Below are 22,948 nucleotides of genomic sequence, written 5' to 3'. Positions count from 1 at the left end.
TCCAAGGGGGGCTCGCAGGGTCTGCGTGGTACGTGCCTATGTTGTGGAGGGCCACTTCCAGTGAGGTGGCGAGCGTTACCATGTCCTGAAGGTCTTTTACTCCATTTTCGAGGAGTCATTGCCTGATATAGGTGGAACGGATGCCGGGCACGAACGCGTCTCGGATGTGCAGGTTCATGTGGACTTCCGCCGTCACGTCCTGATGATTACAGTTCCCGGCGAGCGCGGTAAGCTTTTCCACATACTCATCTAGCGTTTCCCCTGAGCGCTGCCGGCAGATAGAGAGCAGGTACCATGCATGTACCTCGTTTATGGGTTTGACTGAATGCTTTCGCAGGATCTCGATTGCCTCATCGTAAGTGGTCGCTTTCTCGATCATGGCGGAGATTCTATGGCTTGCGAGGCCCTAGGACGGGAGTTTCTGAGGATTCCAGGTAGGCCTTGAAGCAGCGGAGCCAGTACTTAAAAATTTATTTGGTCTCCGGTGTCCGTGCTTCCAGGTTGAGCTTTTCAGGCTTGAGACCTGCGTCCATCCTAGCGTAATCTGCTTATTAATTTGTTGTACCCTCAATAATGACACAAGAGTGTAGAATGGTAAATGAAGGCTTTAATAAGCAGAGAACTAGTCAATGACCGAGACGTGTACTTACTGAGTGCCACTGACAGGGCGTCACCTTATATACGGCTCCCAGGTGGGCGGAGCCAGAGGCGGAATCCCCCAGGGTTCCAAACCCGGTCTTAAAGGGGCATCACCTACATGGTGTTCAGGGTACAGTAACCATTCATCACAATGATAGTAACCGATGCTTCACCTTTGCGAAGGCTTCATCCTGCGCCGCCTGCCTCAACCACTTCTGGTGTTTCTTTAACAGTGTGTCCAGGGGTGATAATAAAAGGGCCAACTTTGGGATAAATTTCCCATAGTAGTTCACAAGGCCCAGAAAAGAATCTTAATTTTGTCGTTTTTCACTGTGTGAAAGGCCTCTTTGATGACCTTAACTTTATCCTCATCCCCGATACAGGAGACTCAAGTAAAAGTTAAATGAGCATAATGGTTCATTTAAATATGTGCACCTGGATCTAGCGAGATACAGATCGGGAGTCACAATTCCGTTGAATCTCGCGACAAATTTTAAGCATCACGAATCTCGATTCAAGCCTGTTGCGAGATTCAGCGGCCTTGTCCTAACATCAAGTTGGGTGTGATGAGGACGCTGAATCACCCCCAGGGATAGAACATTTTGATTAACGCAGTACCCTCGGTCGCTCACTTTGCCTGCCTGGAACACACGTTTTTCTCTATCGAGACGGACATCTGCATCCGAAAAGTGTCTCAAAATCAGCTCCAGGTTTGCTAGGTGTTCTTTTTCCTTGGCTCCTGTGATTAGTACATCGTCTAGGTATACTGCCACATTAGGTAACCCTTGGAGAATGTTTTCCATCATGCGTAAAACAATGTTGAATGCCGACAAGACTCCAAAGGGCAGGAATGCATATTCGTATAAACCCTTCTTAATTGTATGGATGACTCGCCTAGCTCTGGCCAAAGGTGGGCATGGCTCATATCTAGTTTGATCAAGCAAATCCCTCAGAAATTGTGTTGCTCTTAATATTTTAAAAACGATTGATGATGAATGGCAGTTTCATTTCTGTTCTAGTCACAGCTCTAATGAAGTGAAAACAGTACACAAAGTAGAACAGAAAATACAGCTAGAACTAGACAAATGTTCACGGAACTCCCTGATCGGAATGTAGAACTTTTCACCAAAACGTTGAGATGAAGTTATTCGCAACTTATCTATTGACACAAGGTTAGTTAGATGTGTATCAATGTGAAATAGACCGTAGAGCTGTGGTGAATGTAAATACAGTTAATTCACCAGTTATGTTCTATGTTTGTAAATATAGTTAATTCACCAGTTATGTTCTCTGTTATTAACCCTGTGGGCCATTGTATGGCTTCACCCACAGGGGGAGATGTTGGAGGATGTTGGAGCATGTACGGGCTCCGCCCATGACTCCGCCCCTTTGAAGGAGTATAAGAGTAGCTGGCCTGTTGGACTGTCCTCAGTATGTACCAGTCACAGGCAGGCAAAGTTGATAGTTAATTAAAACCACTGTTTTACTCCGACACGAGTCCTTGAGTGAATTGATGATCGCATCAATTTAATTAACTATCTGAACAAAATCGATTATGGAGTCAGCCCTCAAACCTGACAGACTGGAGCTCGATCCACTGGCCGCGGAGGCGAAGGAAATTTTTTCACACTGGCTGCGGTGTTTCAAGGCCTACCATGCCGCGGCATTGACGCCATCCGTCACGGACGAACAAAAATTGAGACTCCTCCACGCACGGGTGAGTCACCGCATTTCTGTGCAACTCGAAGAGGCCACCTCATATACCGCTGCTCTCGCAATCCTCGAGCGCATCTATGTGCAGCCTGTGAACGAGGTCTATGTGCGACATATTCTCACTACTCGACGCCAGCGCCCCGGGGAGTCACTCGACGACTATCTGCATGACCTCAAAGCCCTCGCGCGCAACTGCAACTATCAGGCCGTTATGGCCACTCAGCACATGGAGCTCGCCGTCCGATACGTCTACGTTGCAGGGGTCAGATCAAATTATGTGCAGCAGCCACTGCTCGAGAAAGGGGCCCAGGACCTGGACGAGACGGTGAAACTGGCGACTTCACTGGAGGTCGCTTGCCAGAGCCTCACTGCATTTCCGGCTGAACACTCGACCCCCTCGTGGGCTCCCGACCAGAGACTAACCCAGGCCTGCGCTGCGCGCCCACCCGCTCATCATGAGGGGTTGCCTTGTTATTTTTGCGGCCAGCCTCAACACCCTCGACAGCACTGCCCGGCCCGCAACGCGCACTGCAACAGTTGCGGCCGAAAAGGGCACTTCTCCAAGGTCTGCCTCGCCAAGCCTAAGCACGCAAACTCTCAGACCTGGACTACCGACTCTCAGGCCTGCAGATCTCGCAATGTAGCAGCGTGCCTGCCGACTCCGACCCCGCACAGCACATGCGACTCATGGGGGCCGCCATTGTGGCCATCCTCCCCCACGCGGCCGGCCACGTGCGATCCATGGGGGTCACCATCTTGGACACCATCTTCCTCGACGCCCGCCACGCTTGATCAACGGGGGCCGCCATCTTGGACGCCATCTGCTACGCCGCTCGACGCGTATGACCTGCTCCGACAGTCACCGGGGGGCCGCCCCAGCACAGCCGACCACGCCGCCGATTACCCTCAACTCAGCGCAGTCACCTTGGACCAGTCACGACCCAAGCACCTCAAGAGCTCAATGATGGCCGTCCGGGTTAACGGGTATGAGACACCTTGCCTGTTCGACTCCGGGAGCACCGAGAGTTTCATCCACCCGGATCTGGTAAGCCGCTGCTCGCTCCCGATATTCCCAGCGCAACAAACAATTTCCCTCGCCTCCGGGTCGCACTTGGTACAAATCCGAGGGTGCACTACGATAACCTTAGCGGTACAGGGCGCTGAGTACACTAATTTCCAGCTGTACGTTCTACTAGACCTATGTGCCCCCCTCCTTTTAGGGCTTGATTTTCAGTGTAATCTCAAGAGCCTGACGCTTAGCTTTGGCGGACACCTGCCCCCACTCACTATGTGCAGCCTAGCCACTCTGAAAGTCGACCCTCCTTCCCTCTTCGCAAATCTCACCGCTGATTGCAAGCCAGTAGCTACTCGCAGCTGGCGATATAGCCTGCAGGACAGAATATTTATTAGGTTTGAGGTCCTGCGTCTCTTGCGGGAAGGAGTCATAGAGGCCAGCAATAGCCCCTGGAGAGCTCAGGTGGTGGTCGTCAAGACTGGGGAGAAGCTCCGGATGGTGGTTGATTACAGCCAGACCATTAACCTGGATTGCAGACATGGTCAATGAGATCGCTCACTACCGCGTGTTCTCCACAGTGGATCTGAAGTCTACATACCACCAGCTCCCAATCCGTCCGGAGGATCGCCACTACACGGCGTTTGAGGCAGACGGCCGCCTTTTTCATTTCCTCCGGGTCCCTTTTGGCGTCACAAACAGAGTTTCGGTGTTCCAAAGAGCAATGGACCGTATGGTGGACCAGTACGGGCTGCGGGCCACGTTTCCGTACTTGGACAACGTCACCACCTGCTGCCATGATCAGCAGGACCACGACGCCAACCTCCACCGATTTCTCCAAACCGCCCAAAAACTTAATCTCACCCACAATAAGGAGAAATGCGTTTTCCGCACCACCAGGCTAGCCATCCTCGGCTACGTCGTGGAAAACGGAGTCCTATGGCCCGATCCTGACCGTCTGCGCCCCCTCATGCAACTCCCTCTCCCTCACTGTCCCAAGACCCTCAAGAGGTGCCTCGGACTTTTTTCCTACTACGCCCAGTGGGTCCCCCAGTATGCGGACAAAGCCCGCCCACTATTTAAGGCCACCCTTTTCCCTCTGGCAGCCGAGGCCCGCCAGGCCTTCAACTGCATCAAGGCGGACATCGCCAAAGCCGCGATGCGCGCGGTGGACGAGTCCGTCCCCTTTCAGGTGGAGAGCGACGCATCAGAGGTCACTCCCGCCGCCACTCTCAATGAAGCAGGCAGACCGGTTGCGTTTTTTTCACGCACCCTCACCACCTCTGAACTTCGACACTCCTTTGTCGAAAAAGAGGCTCAAGCCATCGTGGAAGCCGTGCGTCACTGGAGGCACTACCTCACTAGTAGGAGGTTTACCCTCGACACCGACCAACGATCGGTAGCCTTCATGTTCGACAATACGCAGCGGGGCAAAATCAAGAACGATAAGATCTTGAGGTGGAGAATCGAACTCTCCACCTATAATTACGATATAGTATATCGTCCTGGGAAGCTCAACGTGTCCCCAGATGCCCTGTCCCGCGGCAAATGCGCCAGTGCACAAGAGGACCGACTACGGGCTATCCACGACGACCTCTGCCACCTGGGGGTCACCCGGCTCGCCCATTATATCAAGGCTCGCAACCTGCCCTACTCCACCGAGGTCAAAGCTGTAACCAGGGACTGCCAAATCTGTGCGGAGTGTAAACCGCACTTCTATCGACCAGATAAGGCCCACCTAGTGAAGGCGTCCCGGCCCTTTGAACGCCTCAGTATCGATTTCAAAGGGCCCCTCCCCTTGAACAATCGCAATCCCTACTTTCTCAATATTATTGATGAGTTCTCCCGTTTGCCATCCCGTGCCCCAATATGACCACCCCTACTGTTATCAGAGCCCTGCACAGTGTCTTCACCCTGTTTGGTTTCTCCAACTATGTCCACAGCGCCAGGGGCTCGTCGTTCATGAGCGACGAACTGCGACAGTACCTGCTCAGTAAAGGCATTGCCTCGAGCAGGACTACCAATTACAACCCTGGGGAAACGGACAGGTGGAGAGGGAGAACGCGACGGCTGGAAGCCCGTCCCACTGACCCTACGGTCCAGGAATCTCCCAGTTTCCCACTGGCAGGAAGTCCTCCCCGATGCGCTTCATGCTATTAGGTCCCTCCTTTGCACGGCAACAAACCAGACTCCTCATGACCGCTTGTTTATTTTCCCTAGAGGTATTACCTCAGGAGCCTCGCTCCCACCCTGGCTGATGACACCGGGTCTGGTTCTCCTCCGGTAACATGTTCGGACCCAATAAAACCGATCCCCTGGTAGAGAGGGTCCAGCTCCTGCACTCAAACCCACACTACGCATATGTTGAGCACCCCGTTGGTCAGCAGGATACCGTCTCCCTCCGAGACCTTGCACCCGCAGGCTCTGCCATCACTATGTCCACAGTACCCCCCGCGCTGTACCCCGATCTTTCTCTCATGCCCAGCGCCCCTGCGCCCATTTGGCTCCCACGCTCCCTTCCACCCGGCACACCAGTCTGCAGGAATGAAGCTCAGGAAGAGCCGCTCCCGGAGTCCACCCCTGGGGCTGCACCGGACCCACTTCACCAGCCACCTGAAGCGGCTGCAACACAAGTGCTTCGGCGGTCGCAGCGTATGATTCGGGCGCCGGACCGGCTGAACTTGTGGCCCATCACCCCCGCCGGACTATATTTTTTTACAGGGGGTGAATGTGGTGAATGTAAGTAAAGTTAATTCACCAGTTATGTTCTATGTTTGTAAATACAGTTAATTCACCAGTTATGTTCTATGTTATTAACCCTGTGGGTTTTATCTGTGGGCCATTGTATGGCTTCACCCACAGGGGGAGATGTTGGAGCATGTACAGGCTCCGCTCATGGCTCCGCCCCTTTGAAGGAGTATAAGAATAGCTGGCCTGTGGGACTGTCCTCAGTATGTACCAGTCACAGGCAGGCAAAGTTGATAGTTAATTAAAACCACTGTGTTACTCCGACACGAGTCCTTGAGTGAATTGATGGTCGCATCAAGAGCTCAGGACTGATTTGCCCTCTTACTTCATTACAGCAGCAGATAGGATACCAGCTCTATTAGATAGTTCTTTCACAGCTTTCTATTCTATCTGGGTGGATGCCAATTCCAATCTTGTATGAAGTGATGTATTACAAATACAAGTGGATTTACAAAGCATTTAACCTCCTTATTGTGAGCAGAAAATTCTCTTTGAATTTTAAGTCCAGCCACATTATGAACAAAGTTCTGTCTGTGCAAATTGTTTCTTTCTTGCTGATCTCAACACAGCCACAGAGTTACCCTGGTTAATACTGGTCTGCCATGCTGGACAGTTACTGGTGTGAGATAGTATTTGTTGTGTAACTGAAATAAAACTTTTCATGAAAATTAGAGACAAAAAATAGGTCTAAGATATGTTAGAACATTGTTCAACTTTATTGGTTAACATTGAAAGAAGTACTTATTTGGCATTATGGAAATGACATGATATTACTGTGTTCTGCCATAATAGTGTTATCCATTAAAAATAATATTCCAATATTTAGCCCATTTAATAATATAAAAATATAAAATAAAGTTTCAGTTTTGTTAGATAAAATATTTTCATATAAAAATACTGTGTTCACATTCCTGTTAGGTAACGATAAATTCAACATATTGCAATTCAAACACTATAAAATGCTACACTGTTCATTGCTTGCACCATCCTAATTCGTTTGTACATTGTACTTTCATCGTTAACGTTAAAACGTGTACAGGTCGCTTGATGTTGACAATAACAAACAAGAAAAAGTACCTGCTTGTGGTTTCTACTGGTACAAATGTTGGCTGAAGAGACAAATTAAGTACCATAACAAGAATTTGGTTAAATTGTTAACTTACTTTAAATCTTCACTCTTCAATAATCTTTACTGTAGAAAACATTGCTACATCTTTAAAATTTCTGCTTATAGTTCCATTTATAACACAAGTGCATGACTTTGATTTTCTGCCTGTTCCAGATGGTGCGCACAGCACATGGGAAACAACAATCATTTTTGAATCATGTTACACTTTAAGAACTTAGTTGCAGATAATATTCCCAGCCGAATATTTATCCCATATGTTTTGTAGTGTGAGGGAAGTCTGGATTCCATGGTATTTCTAAATTTTAAGAAATTATCGAATAATTTTCTTGCCTGCAGTGCATTCTTAGTGAGACATTGATTCTCCGGTTCCCTAGCCAGTGTGTTTCTCGTCGGTGGCCATTCGCTCATGGAGGGATTCTATCTTAATAATAATAATAATCGCTTATTGTCACGAGTAGGCTTGAATGAGGTTACTGTGAAAAGCCCCTTCCCGCCGCTTGTCAATGAAATTTCCCAATGAAGCCACCCCATGCTGCCGGGAAACCTGTGAGCAGGAGTGTGCGGCTGGCGGGAACAGAGAATTCCAATGGCTGGAGAATTCCAGCCATTATCATTGCGCCACCTTACGCTATTCTATTAAGTAGTATATACGGAGTGAGGTAATTAAAGGTGAACACCATTTTGGGGGAACACTTCAATGTGCTTGACACAGAAGAAGTTCAAGAAAAGCGCAAACTTATAAAAGTTCCTTCCACAACTGTCCAAAAGCATTCACATGGTGATCTCCTCGGTCAGAAAATCTGAATGGGTGAGCAAATGAGAAAGGCAGATTAGATAGAGCACCTTGACAAGAGGGAGGTATTGGCACCATATTATTTTAAAACTGCCTTTTTCAAAATGGTCTTTTTTTTTTAAAGAAGAATTTGTTATTTAACAGTAGACTATATGAAATTTAGCTTATTTTTATACAAAGCTATTAAATTTCACATGCGTTTTCACGTGCATTGTAATAATATTGTGGCACCAACAATTTTTGTTAATGCAACTGTCGAGCAATATGATTTACAATTGTTGGCGTGAGGAGCTTAGCAATTATGCAGGCTCATGATGTAATCTTAATCTTTGTCTCTTAAATACCTTAATATTCAGAATCATTTACAAAGGTAAAACTAGCTATGAGCTAAATGCATTGGGATGTGCGGCAATACTAGAATTTTTTCTAATGTTGATATAAAATACTGTGGGCAATTAATCCTGCTGTCTAATCCCCTGACTATAGTAAGCATGTAGCAATTTTAAATCGTTTTTACTATGGCAGAGCACTTTGAAATCCTATTGTGTTCCTTTTGGTGATCAGAATAGAATGAAAAAACCTTTTCAATCAATCAGCGTGGGTCTAAGTATTCCTCGGAAACTCAAAACTGTGGGCAGCACGGTGGCAAAGTGGTTAGCATTGCTGCCTCATGGCGCTGAGGTCCCAGGTTCGATCCCGGCTCTGGGTCACTGTCCATGTGGAGTTTGCACATTCTACCCATGTTTGCATGGGTTTCGCCCCCACAACCCAAAGATGTGCAGGGTAGGTGGATTGGCCATGGTAAATTGCCCCTTAAATTGGAAAAAATGAATTGGGTACTCTAAATTTATTCAAAAAACTCAAAACAGTGAATTTCTTAATTTTTACGATGTACCATTTCCGTTCCTTAGTATCCAAGGTTAGCATTCCCAGATACCACTTACTGACTATTTTTATTGACCATCCGTTTGATTTCAACCCTGATAATGTCTTGCTATATCGCTCTTTGGCCTTCACCTCGGTTCTCGAATGTAAAAGAAAGGTAAATGTATCTGGATAGAACATTGACATCAGCAATTATACCCAAATAACAAATAGCTGTGGTAATGGAGATGTTTCAGGAGTTCATTTTATGTTTTAAATAAGTTCAACTTAGCTTGCTCATGGGCTCTTTTCACATTTATGTAGCTCAGTGCTAAGAGCCTTTGCTTGCTGAACAAATTGCAAACACAGATCTTCATTTACGATGTAGTTCTTGTAAATGTTGGCAAGCCGAGTGCAAACATTAAACAAATCTTGCTTGTTCCCTAGTTCGGTAGCTGCAGCAAAGGCCAAATGCAAGTAGCCAGCAGCATCGTATGCATCCTGAAACCAAGGGGAAGGGAAATTAATTTTTAAGAGTAGAGAAACCATTTAAACAAAGATATAAAGTGCTCTCATTCATCAGTATTACTTCAAAGACCAGTTCAGATTTACAACTTTAAAAAAATGCTTTAAAGGATTAATTACTGTAACATATCAGATTATCATCTACAGAATATCTTTAAAAATATACTAGGTAGGTAATTTGTTTTCAGTAAGTTCAAAGCCCATTTTATTATCAAGTCTATTTTCTTCCACAAACCCTTCACAATTAGCTCAGTGGTGCCTGAAGTGTTGGGTGCTCTGAGACACAGATGAACCAACACGGTTGCGATTGGTACAACGCAGTTTTATTCCTTTAAACTATTTATATAACAAACTTGGTACTCAGCACGTGGTGACAGTGTGAGTGTCTGGCTTTGAGGTCCTTGCCCTGTGCCGTCTCCTGATGGACTGCCCAGGAAGTGTTGTGTTTCTTGTTTTGTACTGTGTATGCTTTTGTCTGTGATTGGCTGTCGTGTTATGTGTGCTAATTGGTCCATTGCTCGGTCTATCATTATGTATGTGTATATGTGCTGTGATGTTCACTTGAATATCATAACATCCCCCCTTTTTTACAAGATTATGTGCCTACGTGGTTATAAATAGAAATGTGTACTGAGTGCAGCTAAATGTGTGTGTGTGTGTAATATTTACAGCATGTACATGGGCCTTAACTACATACAAGGGGTGATGTCGGGTGTGACATACTAACGAGGTTGTACCATAACAAAAGATAAAGTGGAAATGTGGAACGATAAAACGAATGCCTGTAACGAGAAGAATATAGACATGTTAAAACAGTGGTTGCATGAGTTCAACGTGTAAACAATCTCATAAGTCCAGTCTAGTAGGTGGGCGACGAATTTGGGTTGACCGTCAGGGTGGCACCCGGATTGATTGTGTTGACCCGGTTCCCATCAATGACCGCAACCCGGAAGGCGTCTTGGTCATCTGTGTCATCGGTTTGGATGTCGTAATGTGGAGGCTGAATGGTCCACACGTTCCTGCGAGGTTGTCGGAGATGCGGAAGATCAACAGGTTGGGCCGCTCGACAGTAAGCAGCGTGGTGGCCCACCTTGCCACAGTGTAGGCAGTCGGGTTTTTGCGGGACATTGCCCTTTTAAATGTGCAGCTCCACAGTTGCTGCACATCATGACGTCATGGTGTTCGTTCCGCCACTGCGCATGCGCAGTTCGGTCTTTCGTTGAGCGCGCCTGCGCATCACGTCCCTCAGTGTTGCCATAGGTTTTGGCGCGCAGAAGCTCAAGAGGCCTCGAAAAGCGCGCAAAACGGCCGCCCTCGACTGGGCCGCGGGCCGGGAGAAACTCGATCGCCTGGACCCGTTTGGCCTCGTGGGGTACCTGGCTCGCCGATCCGGTCGCGTAGGACCCCCTCTGCGCCGATTCGGTCGCCTGAAATTGGGCATAGCGGCTATTCTCCTGCAGGACACAGGCTTCAAGTGCAGATGCTAAGGTCAGGCCTTTTATTTTTAGAAGCTGCTGGCATAGGCTGCCGGAGGCAACCCCAAAAACCATCTGGTCCCGGATCATGGACTCTGAGGTGGTGTCGTAACCACAGGACTGCGTGAGTATGCGGAGATGCGTCAGGAAGGACCGAAAGAGCTCATCCTTACCTTGCAGGCGCTGCTGGAAGACATACCTCTCAAAGCTCTCGTTGACCTCAACGTTGAAGTGTTGGTCGAGCTTGAGGAGGACCGTGTCATATTTAGATTTGTCCTCGCCTTCCGCTAACACCAGGGAGTTGTATACATGGATGGCGTGCTGACCTGCAGTGGTGAGGAGGATGGCGATCTTCCTTTTGTCCGAGGCGCCCTGTTTTTCGTTGGCTTCGATAAAGAGTTTGAAGCGCTGCTTGAACAGCGTCCAATTTATGCCAAGGTTCCCAGCGACTTGCAACGGCTGCTGTGTGTTGACGGTGTCCATGGCGCAGGATGGCAGATTTGTGGATAGGTTTGGATTCACTTCTGGTACCATGAAGTGTTGGGTGCTCTGAGACACAGACGAACCAACACGGTTGCGATTGGTACAACGCAGTTTTATTCCTTTAAACTATTTATATAACAAACATGGTACTCAGCACGTGGTGACTGTGAGAGTGTCTGGCTTTGAGGTCCTTGCCCTGTGCCGTCTCCTGATGGACTGCCCAGGAAGTGTTATGAGTCTTGTTTTGTACTGTGTATGCTCTTGTCTGTGATTGGCTGTCGTGTTATATGTGCTAATTGGTCCGTTGCTCTGTCTATCATTATGTATGTGTGTATGTGGTGTGATATTCACTTGAATATCATGACAGTGCCCTCTTCCAACTTTACTCTAAAGGCCCCTCACTCTAAAGGCCCCTTCCACCCCTCTCCCTCCCCGTGACGTTGAAGCTCTGGGACTCCCTCTCTACCCCTGGTCCACCCTCCTACACCGGCATCACTCCTCACCTCCCCCCTTCTCCCAAGTGTCACCTCCCTTCCTGCCCCTGGAACCTCCAATCTGATTGGCTGACAGCTCTCATTGGCAGGAATTCCTTCCACTCATTTAAGTGAGTGTTAAATGCCAGTGGAAGTTTGAGAGTCGGCGGCTGCACATTAGGCCCCAAATCTTGGGATGTCGAGCACTGATCACTCCACCCTTAAAATGGAGTTATGGTGGAACAGTGGTTAGCATTGCTGCCTCACAGCTCCAGGGTCCCAGGTTCAATTCTGGCCTGGGGCGACTGTCTGTGTGGAGTTTGCATTTTCTCCCCGTGCCTTTGTGGATTTCCTCTGGGTGCTCTGGTTTCCTCCCACGGTTCAAAGATGTGCAGATTAGGTAGATTGGCCATGCCAAATTGCCCCTTAGTGAACAAAAGGTTAGGAGGCGTTACTAGGTTACAGGGATAGGGTGGAGGCATGGGCTTAATAGGGTGCACTTTCGAAGGGCCGGTGCAGACTCGATGGGCCGAATAGCCTCCTTCTGCACTGTAAATTCTACCCCAGATCTGGCCATAACAGAGGGCAGGCTTTTTCAGTCCTGCCTGAAGTCAATGGACCTTTTGCTGGTCCATCAAAGTTCTTGTCCAACCAGCGATGCTTCCAGCAGCAGGTGGAGCCGGAAGATCCCACTCAGGGTTTTTGTTTAAATTGAGAGAGAATTGTTTTGCCATTATTGCAAGAGTCCCACTATTTTAAACATGCAGATTAGAAAGAATTAGTCAGACAATTTTTCTTCGGTCAACACAAGAACGAACAAAGTATTTTTATTGAAACTATTTCCCGAATTTAGAAAACAAACTCGGCAAATTGAAACCACCACTCTTACATCACACACATTCCCTGGGCCCACACACACGCCAGTACAGATGCTTGAATATGAAGATAGCTTTATTTTTTTACAATTCGCGAAGATGAGAAACAAAGGAGTATACAGTTAGCTATCCTCTGGCTGGTCTCGATGTGTGATTCTACATTGCGGCCATATTGTTCAGTTGTCTTCCTGGGTGTAGTTGTATGGAGCAGATTTCCATGTTTTATTCCCAAAGGATCTCAGTTTCCAGTAGATTTCTCTTCTCAGGGCGTTTGCTTTGCAAATCTGGCCACAATACTTTTGAAAGAGAGGGAATCGGAGAGAGCAGACTGCCTTTTGCAGTTTTCTTTCAGTTAGGTGTTCCGATCTCTGATCTCTCTTGCTAACCAAGTCCCTTAAAGTACCCTGCAGGCTGTATAGTCCAAGGAAATTGTACGAATCCATCTCTGCTGCTGTCTTATTTTTTAGAGCAGTAATTGCATGTTGATGTCTCATCCCAGAACCATTTGAATGTTTCAGGGTAGTGTAAAGCCAGCAGGAGGATGGGGTGTTTAGCTTGTTTTGTTTCATCCCACTTGGTGGAATGCAAGTTTGCATACTGTAGCCATCTGACAGTTCTCCATTGTCTGAAGAGTATTTCACTTGTTTTAACCCAGCCAGAAAGAAAATCATATTGTATATTTTTTAAAAGGGCACATCCTCATAAAACTATATAAAGTGATGGAATAGCATAGAAGACTATTTAATCTAAGTCCTTGTCAGATCACTGAAGGTTCTAGTTGCCCTGTCTTTTTGCCCTGCATTCTTTCCCATTCAAGTATTTATTTGATTCTTACAGGCAGTGCTTTCCAGACCACAACAACACACTGCATTAAAAAAAAACATTCCCTTGGGTTCTCTGATTCTTTTGTCAATGACCTTAGCCTATGTCCTCTGGTGACTAAGTCTTCAGCTGCTGGAAGCAGTTTCCCCTTATTTATCAAAACTGTTCAGGATTTTGAACAGTTCCATCAGACCTCCCTTTAACCTTCTCTGTCTCTGGGAGAGTAACCCTATTTTCTCCAGATTTTCCAAGCAAATCGAGGCTTTTGTATCTAGTGTCAGATGAGTAAATGATTGCATCCTTTCTAGGGATTGATGATTTTCCATAAGTGTACCCAAAATACTCCAGTTAGTGCCGAATCAGTGTTTTAAAAAGGTTAGCAAAAGTTCCTTATTTTTATACTCTATTGCTCTCTATTTTAAAAATAAATTTAGAGTACCCAATTCATTCATTTTTTTCCAATTAAGGGGCAATTTAGCATGGCCAATCCACCTACCCTGCACATCTTTGGATTGTGGGGGTGAAACCCACACAAACACGGGGAGAATGTGCAAACTCCACATGGACAGTGACCCAAAGCCTGGATCGAACCTGGGACCTCAGCACCGTGAGGCAGCTATGCTAACCACTGAACCACCGTGCTGCCCTTATTGCTCTCTTTTTAAAGCCAAGGGTCCCATATGCCTTTTAACAATCTTCTAAACTCATCCTGACACCTTCAAAAACTTGGGTACATGCACTGCCAAGTTTCTCCATTCCTTCAACCCCTTAAAGATTCTACCATTTAGCTCATAATAAGCGAGATGCTCTGGTCTCCCCACGGTTTGTTTCTCAGCAGTGGGAGGCAGGATCTTCTGGTCCTGCTGCTATCAATGGAATTTCCCATTGAATCCATGCACCGGGAAACCCGTCTCTGGGGGTGCGCCATTTGGGGGGGGGTCAGGAAGATCCCACCAACTGTCATGATATCCACATCAGCATATCATGGTGCAATCACACACACACACTGATGGACAGGTAGTTGGACCAACCAACACACACACAACATCGCAACCAGTGAGAGCACACGCACTATAAAACAGGGAACACCACAGTTCCCGCTCATTCTACCAGGAGATAGCTCAGAGCACAGAGCTCACAGCGTGCCACTCAGACATAGTCCCATGTGCTGAGTGCCTCACTAAGATAGTGAAAGGGCTGGGTCCACAGGTTAGCTGGTGAAGCACGTACCCAAGCCAACAGTTAGTTGTAACCATTGTTAAGATAATAAAACAGAGTTGTACCATCTACAGCCGTGTTGGATCATTTGTGCAGCAGAACACCCAACACGACACCAACGTGAACAGCTGCAAGATCTCGCTTATTAATATCTGTCCTAACTCTTTCAGCCAAAATAATTTGGCTTTCATTTCTGAATTAAATTTTGTCTGCCATGCATCAGCTCATTTCATCAATCTCTCTGTGTCCATCTGAAGGGTGTTACTATTCTTCCTCCTGTTTATTAGGTTTACAAGTTTTATATCATCTGAAAATGTTGACATTCTGGCCTGCATACTCAAGTCTAAATTATTAATAGGAATCAAGAAAAAAAATACTCAACTGCCAGGGACCCACGTTTTATTCCAGTCTGAAAAATCAATTCCTCGCCACTGTAGTCTGCTTTCTGTTCCTTATTTTGTATCCGTACAGCTACTACCCTTTATAATAAATTTTAGGTGCGATTTAACAACCGCGTTGTCCCCGGCATGGATCTGAGCGCGCTGCATAAATGCCAGGAAAGGCCAAAATCAAGATTCGCGCACTACGTAACTGGCCTGCTCCCGATGGCAAGTTCCAGCTCTCATCCAAAAATGGAAAGCATATTTAACTCCCAGTTGCATTAATTTCAATCTCATTAGCAAGGTTGAAGTTGAATGCAGCAGCCACCTGGGAATTAACTGACAGCCCAGCGAGAAATCACGCGGGTGCCTTCAGTACTCCTTTTTAACAACGTGCAGCTGGCAAAATGGCAACTGCAGGGAAGTGAGGAGACGAGTAACCATTTCCATTTTGGGGCATGCAGCTCAAGGGCACCAGAGCTGCTTGCCAGGTCTTGCGGGGAGGGAGGGTTGGGGGGGGAGGGGAACCTCTCAAGGGGCCTATACTTGGTCAGGGGGCTGAAGCATTCTAGGTCGGAGCTGCCCCTGAGTCGCGGGGGGCGGGGGGGGGGGGGGGGGGGGGGGGATTCCTTTACGTCTGTGAGGCCTTCAAGTTATCTTTCAATATTGTTGAGATCCATAGCAGAGGCAAGCAAAACACTTTCACGACAGAGCCCTGCTCATCGTTCTATGCTGAAAGTCACATTAACTCCCTTAGTCTGTGAGCAGACCCTAGCTTCACAGTTGAACGCTATTACAAATGAGGCATTGGCTTGGTTAGTTGTGAGAGCACATCACGCTCCTCAACTCTCAAGTGGCTTCTTGAGGCACTGTGTCATGTCTCAGAGGATGGTTAGGATGTGGCATTTGAATCAAACTTTGATGCCTGAAAAGTGTGCCTGAACTCGAGAAGCATCAGCACAATAGCGACAGCTGCCAGCAATCAAACACGAAAGAGCAAGGCTTCAGCACTGGGGATCTTCTTGCAACCAAACGCTAAGTATGTGGATCAGGGGAGGACAACTGAGCACAGCCTCCCTCATGTTCCCGGCAGAGATCTGGGGCTCCTGATGTGGCTGGGAGTGAATGTGCCAGCACAACTGGCTCAGGAGATTGCATTCCAAGAGAGGGTGGGAGACGTAAGGATGGGGGAGGCTTAGTGGGATTTGAGGGTTCCAGAATGGAAGCCCTAACTGATTGTTGGTCTATCTCCTTCTCCAATTCCTTACAGATCCCAAACTGAATGCTGGTGTTGGCCTTGCAGCGGTTGCATCGCATTGTTGGTGGAAGCCCAGGCGGCCAGATGCTGGAGAAGGCAGCAGTGATGGCAGATTGGATGCGACACCTCATGTGCAGGAGGCTGCCACACACCCTGAAGACCCGGCCACCCATCAGTCTGAGGAGGAATGCAGAGGGGGAGACCGGTGACGACCCAAGGTGTACAGGCTTTGGTGGTCTTACGATGAGATGATGGACAGCAGGTGTCGCAGGGGATTCTGCCTCAACCAAGGGACAGTGCGGCACTGTGCTATGTTCTTATGGACTTGCCACCCCCTGGAGATGGAGGACACCCGTTCTCAGTGGCCGTGAAGGTCACCGCAGCCCTCAACTTTGACCACGGGTCAAAGCTCCCGCCGGGTGGTACCAGGTTGGAACCACGCTGACGGGACCCGGTGGAACTCGGCGGTAATTCGGCCGGTCGAAAGCGGAGAATCACCGCACAGGCCTCTTTCAGCGGTCCCCAACCAGCGCCGTGAGTCTCCGGTTGCCAGAGAATCGCATCCCGGCGTCGGAGCAGCATGGCGGGTATTTCCCGCCTCACCGTCAATTCTCCAACCCGGCGCGGGCTCAGAGACTCCCGGCCCTGATATAATGAGGCCTATGCTGCCATCTGTGTGGTCACAGAGCAGCGCATCGGACTGCTCAAACTGCGGTTCTGATGCCTGGACCACCCTGGTGGTGCACTACAGTACAGTCTCCAGAGAAGCTCACGCTTTGTGGTGGTCTGCGGTGCTCTCGACAACCTGGCACAGCAGCGGACAATATGCCTGAAGGAGAGGAGGAGGGACAAGCAGCCTCATCTGTGGAGGAAGAGGCGGACCAGGAGAGGATGAAGGACAAGCCTGGGGAGGAGCTGCAGGAGGAGCCAGTAGATGGAGGGCAGTCGGCAGCAAGGCTCTGACACGCCGGGGGACCAGGGAGGCCCTCATCCTTAACCAGCTTCTCATATGATGAGGTTGTATCCGTCAGCTCATGTTGGAAACCTCGCTGAAGTGATGTCACATTGGCGGGTTTCGGATATTTAGTAAGGGGGGGAACCCTGTGGTGGTTGGGCGGGGGGGGCTGGGTAATTACATTCAAATGTAATTATAAACATTAAAATGAGGTATTTGCCCTTTGAGTTTACCATATTGTAATCAGGGAAGGCAACTTCCCTTGATAAAATAAGAGATACCTTTGGTTATATAAAAAGAACAAAGAAAAGTACAGCACAGGAACAGGCCCTTCGGCCCTCCAAGCCCGTGCCGACCATGCTGCCCGACTAAACTACAATCTTCTACACTTCCTGGGTCCGTATCCCTCTATTCCCATCCTATTCATGTCTTTGTCCAGATGCCCCTTAAATGTCACGATCGTCCCTGCTTCCACCACCTCCTCCGGTCGCGAGTTCCAGGCAGAACAAACCGAGTTTATTCAACCGCTCCTCATAGCTAATGCCCTCCATACCAGGCAACATTCTGGTAAATCTCTTCTGCACCCTCTCTAAAGCCTCCACATCCTTCTGGTAGTGTGGCGACCAGAATTGAACACTATACTCCAAGTGTGGCCTAACTAAAGTTCTATACAGCTGCAACATGACTTGCCAATTCGTATACTCAATGCCCCAGCCAATGAAGGCAAGCATGCCGTATGCCTTCTTGACTACCTTCTCCACCTGTGTTGCCCCCTTCAGTGACCTGTGGACCTGTACACCAAGATCTCTCTGACTTTCAATACTCTTGAGGATTCTACCATTCATTGTATATTCCCTACCTGCATTAGACCTTCCAAAATGCTTTACCTCACATTTGTCCGGATTAAACTCCATCTGCCATCTCACCGCCCAAGTCTCCAAACAATCTAAATCCTGCTGTATCCTCTGACAGTCTCATCACTATCCGCAATTCCACCAACCTTTGTGTCGTCTGCAAACTTACTAATCAGACCAGTTACATTTTCCTCCAAATCATTTATATATACTACAAACAGCAAAGGTCCCAGCACTGATCCATGCGGAACACCACGAGTCACAGCCCTCCAATCAGAAAAGCACCCTTCCATTGCTACGCTCTGCCTTCGATGACCTAGCCAGTTCTCTATCCACCTTGCCAGCTCACCCCTGATCCCGTGTGACTTCATATTTTGTACTAGTCTACCATGAGGGACCTTGTCAAAGGCCTTACTGAAGTCCATTATAGACAACATCCACTCCCCTACCTGCATCAATCACCTTTGTGACCTCCTCGAAAAACTCTATCAAGCTAGTGAGACACGACCTCCCCTTCACAAAACCGTGCTGCCTCTCACTAATACGTCCATTTGCTTCCAAATAGGAGGAGATCCTGTCTCGAAGAATTCTCTCCAGTAATTTCTCTACCACTGACGTAAGGCTCACCGGCCTGTAGTTCCCTGGATTATCCTTGCTACCCTTCTTAAACAGAGGAACAACATTGGCTAGTCTCCAGTCCTCCGGGACATCACCTGAAGACAGTGAGGTCCAAAGATTTCTGTCAAGGCCTCAGCAATTTCCTATCTATACGAAACCACAGGCTTTGCAGCTAATCCCGATATCTACTCTTTTTCATACTGAATATTTTAATGGTTTAATCTTTAACACTAGAGCACAGGCAGGCTTATTTGGTATTTGACTACTAATGTCAAAACTGAATTTTCACTTGCTTATGGGCGCCCTGCAGAAACTGATGGTACACAGCCACCAGAGCAGTCTACCCAAGGTTGATGAGCCACAAGGTTTTTATTGGGCATCATATCACGGCAAATCATTCAACCTAATTACGGCTATTTATGGAGAACAATAACAAAGTTTGGTGGTTTTAAAAATGCTGATGCAACTTCAGTGCATGTTCCTCATTATGGATCAGTTTAGAAAATGAGAGCAGAAAAGTCAGTTAAACTTTCCCCACCTTGAGTTTGTGAAGTGTAATGTCACCCAGTCTGAAGTAAATCTTCATGTAGTACATGGCTTCTTTGGCAGACTGCAAAGGGTGGGAACTGAGTGATAGTGCCTTCAGGTAATAGTTCTCAGCCATCTCATATTGCTGGTATAAGTAGTATACGGTGGCGAGTCGATAAAAAGCAACCTGTTCCTTCAGCTGGTTTCCTGATGATTGAAAAGAAAACTTTTGAATTAATATCATGAAATGATTATTTTTCTGTATTATTAGTGAAAGAAAAAGGTTAAATGCTTTGGTATTAAGGGTATTAACCTGAATAATGGGACACAAGTAAGAGTCCTGGTGATCAAATATTGAAATGTAGGGTGCGATGTACCAGCCTCGCCGTGCCCGACTTGGTGACGTAGCGAGACCATTGAATGGCGCGAGAGAACTCCCACAAGATTCAAAACATCTCACGATATTCAATGGAATCTCACGAGATGTCATGATCTGGATCGAGCAGGACGACCAGCTATAACCCCCGGGGAAACGGGCAGGTGGAGCGGGAGAATGGGATGGTCTGGAAGGCTGTCCAGCTGGCACTAAGGTCCAGAAATCTCCTGGCCTCCCGCTGGCAGGAGGTCCGCCCCGGCGCACTTCACTCCATTCGGTCGCTACTGTGCACGGCGACTAACGAAACCCCCCATGAACGTTTCTTTGCATTCCTCAGGAACTCCACCTCCGGGGTTTCGCTCCCAACGTGGCTGGCAGCTCCAGGACCCGTTCTCCTCCGCAAGCACGTGCGGCTCCACAAAGCGGACCCATTGGTTGAGAGGGTACAGCTACTCCACGCAAACCCGCAGTACGCCTACATAGCATACCCCGACGACTGCCAAGACACAGTCTCCCTCAGGGACCTGGCATCAGCTGGGTCCCCACACCCCCCCCCCCCTCAACCCTGGCGCCACCCTCCCTTCCCCCAGCGCACACCACCGCTCCAGGACAATCCGTCCTCCCCTTGGTCCCACCCGGGGATGAAGAGGATGTCGACACGCTCCCGGAATCACCGACGCCTGACTCGCCACCAGCACTGCGGCGCTCTCAACGACGGATGAAGGCGCCCGACCGTCTAAATTTGTAACCTTCTCTGAAATTTTAATGACAACCTGTATGTAAATAGTTTTCCACCACCCCTCTGGACTCATTTTTAACAAGGGGTGAATGTGGTCATCACCACTGTTGTATTATATTGTCTATATGGGTATTATGGTACTACAGGTACGGGGATAGATCCCTGCCTGCTGGCTCCGCCCAGTAGGCGGAGTATAAATGCGTGCGCTCTCCGAACTGCAGCAATTTCGGCAGCAGCTGTAGGAGGCCACACATCTCTGTGTAATAAAGCCTCGATTACTCTCTACTCTCATCTTGTCGTAATTGATAGTGCATCAAAGATAAGATGACAAAAGTCTTGACACTTCACCTCATGCTCCTTTCAAGAGCACCCACCTCCAATCTCTTCTGAATTTATCCTATGATATGGTTACATCAGGGGTTCTAGTTTTCCCCAGCACCTGGTGACACAAGAGTTGGCTTTCTATGAGGGTCAGATCAGACCTGAAGGCTGGAATTAAGGCCTGGATACCCCAAAAAGGAACGTAACTTAAAAATATGTATAACTAAATGCAGCCCACTCCCTTAAAAAAAAAAATGTTGGGGTATCACCGGCAGCAATTTCCTCTTATTCCAGACTGGAGCCAAGATGACCCTGACCCCATCTGGTAACTCAGGTACACTTTTGTACCTCTTCATTATTTTGGGCTTTTCAGCTGTATATTTTGTGATGCTGCCACCCATTATGCACTGTGATGCAGGGAACTTTTCCTTGACCCAAGAGTTTATTAGAGCACAGGTCTAATAGACCTCTGGCATTTCGTCCAGGCCACAATCTCAAGAGTATGTCTGTCACCAGATTATAGAATGTATCAAAGTAAAAGTAGCAGAAATTTCCATTTTTAAATGTAAATTAACCTTTTTTAAAATAAGTAGATTGAAATTAATATATACTATTTTCCAGTCATACTTAAACTTAATCAATAAATGAGAAATTACTCACCAGTGATTACACTGAGTCTCACAGCTGCAATTGCATATTCCAGAGCTTGTTCTAAATGGTTCAGTGAGGTATTAAGCTCAGTCAATTTATTAAAAAGTCTAAGCTCTACATCAGTATCTCCTGTCATCCTAGCCAGAGGTACTGCCCCGTCCTGAGGAATAATCCATAAAGTTTCACGTTAGACATAATCAGACTGCTAAGTAGACACCAATGTGAATTATTAAGCAATGCTTGATTTTGAATAAAGATGTGATTCTTTATCAAATTTTACCAAAACATGAACCCCAAGAACATCAAAACTGAACTGGAAGAATAAAAAATTAGCAGTTATATGAGCGGAATGTGGCGACTGGGGGCTTTTCACAGTAACTTCATTGTGCCTACTTGTAACAATAAGCGATTTTCATTTCATTTCATTTCATTTCACATTGTGTCGTGTTTTTTGAAACTTCACAATGGGTTGGATTTTATGAATCCCGGGTTGGCAGGTATTAGGGTGTTGTAAAAATGGGAATCATGGGTGCTGTTCCTGCCTACCCGCCCACTCCCCGAATACACTGGCTACAGGGGAGACGTTGGGAGGCCTGTCTACTATTCGACGGCGCTTTGCCGTTTTTCTTGGCCTCGGGGAGTTTCTCCCCACCGAGGCCACACACAGAGAGATTTCTTGCTGGCAAGCTGATCTCACCAGCAGGAACGGTTGCTCGCAGATCGGGGCACTATTTTGAACGTCAGTTCCGATCTTCCCCTCCACATTGTCAGACACCCCCTTCCTCTATTGCCCAACCTTCACTCTGCAAAACTTGAAAGGCACCTGGGAACCCCCCCCCCCCCCCCATCACCTCGCTCCAACGGGCAAGGCCCCTACCAGGCCAGAACCCTGGCAGTGCCAACCTGTCATTCTGGCAGTGTCATACTGCCACTGCCAGGGTGCCCTAGTGTCACTGCCAGGATGCCAGAATGGCAGTGCCAATGTGCCCACGTGCCAGGGGGAGTGCCAGGTTACTACCTTGCCCAGTCCCCGACCACCCGGGGTCTCCAATAGCCCGGAAGACCCCCTGAGGCGCCGTTATGCCTGGTCCATGTTTGCGTAGACCAGTACTAAACGGCACCCTGGCATGGTCTCGCAGAGGCAGCTGTTGACTCCTGAGTGCTAGGTGAATCCGACATCTGGGTATTTAAATGATCTTAGTAGCTCACTTAAATATGCTGATCTGATCACATCCAATGAGGGCAAGACCCAGCACGTGGCAGGTGGGGTGAGTCGGGTAACTCGCGATCGGCCCATCGAGGGCCCGATTTGGGGCTCTCACGCAATACACCTGTTGTGCCCAGATCTGCACCGGGTGCAATGCAGTCACTGAATCTCGTCCATTAACTCTGTTTCTCTCTCCATAGATGCTGCCAGATCTGGTGAGTATTTCCAGCCATTTGTTTTCATTAATAATAAACTGATGTCCAGAACTATGGGCGCGATTCTCCGACCCCCC

The 22,948-nt window shown here is 47.9% G+C and overlaps 1 protein-coding gene across 4 annotated transcripts in view; it reads right to left on the bottom strand.

The window, feature by feature from the left end:
* Window positions 1-6,805: 6,805 nt before the first annotated feature.
* Window positions 6,806-22,948, bottom strand: part of sh3tc2 (SH3 domain and tetratricopeptide repeats 2) — a 174,547-nt gene continuing 158,404 nt past the window's right edge. For all 4 annotated transcript variants that reach the window (XM_072512121.1, XM_072512119.1, XM_072512120.1 and 1 more), the window contains 3 exons: window positions 21,459-21,609; window positions 19,373-19,569; window positions 6,806-9,399 (listed from right to left, as the gene is read on the bottom strand). In XM_072512121.1, coding sequence (XP_072368222.1) covers window positions 9,196-9,399; window positions 19,373-19,569; window positions 21,459-21,609 — 552 coding nt within the window. In that variant the 3' untranslated portion in view covers window positions 6,806-9,195. The remainder of the gene's footprint in view (window positions 9,400-19,372; window positions 19,570-21,458; window positions 21,610-22,948) is intronic.

Source organism: Scyliorhinus torazame, chromosome 7, assembly GCF_047496885.1.
Source record: "Scyliorhinus torazame isolate Kashiwa2021f chromosome 7, sScyTor2.1, whole genome shotgun sequence".
Taxonomy (NCBI): Eukaryota; Metazoa; Chordata; class Chondrichthyes; order Carcharhiniformes; family Scyliorhinidae; genus Scyliorhinus; species Scyliorhinus torazame.
Note: the sequence above shows the minus strand (reverse complement) of the source record. Positions and strands in the feature narration are given on the sequence as shown.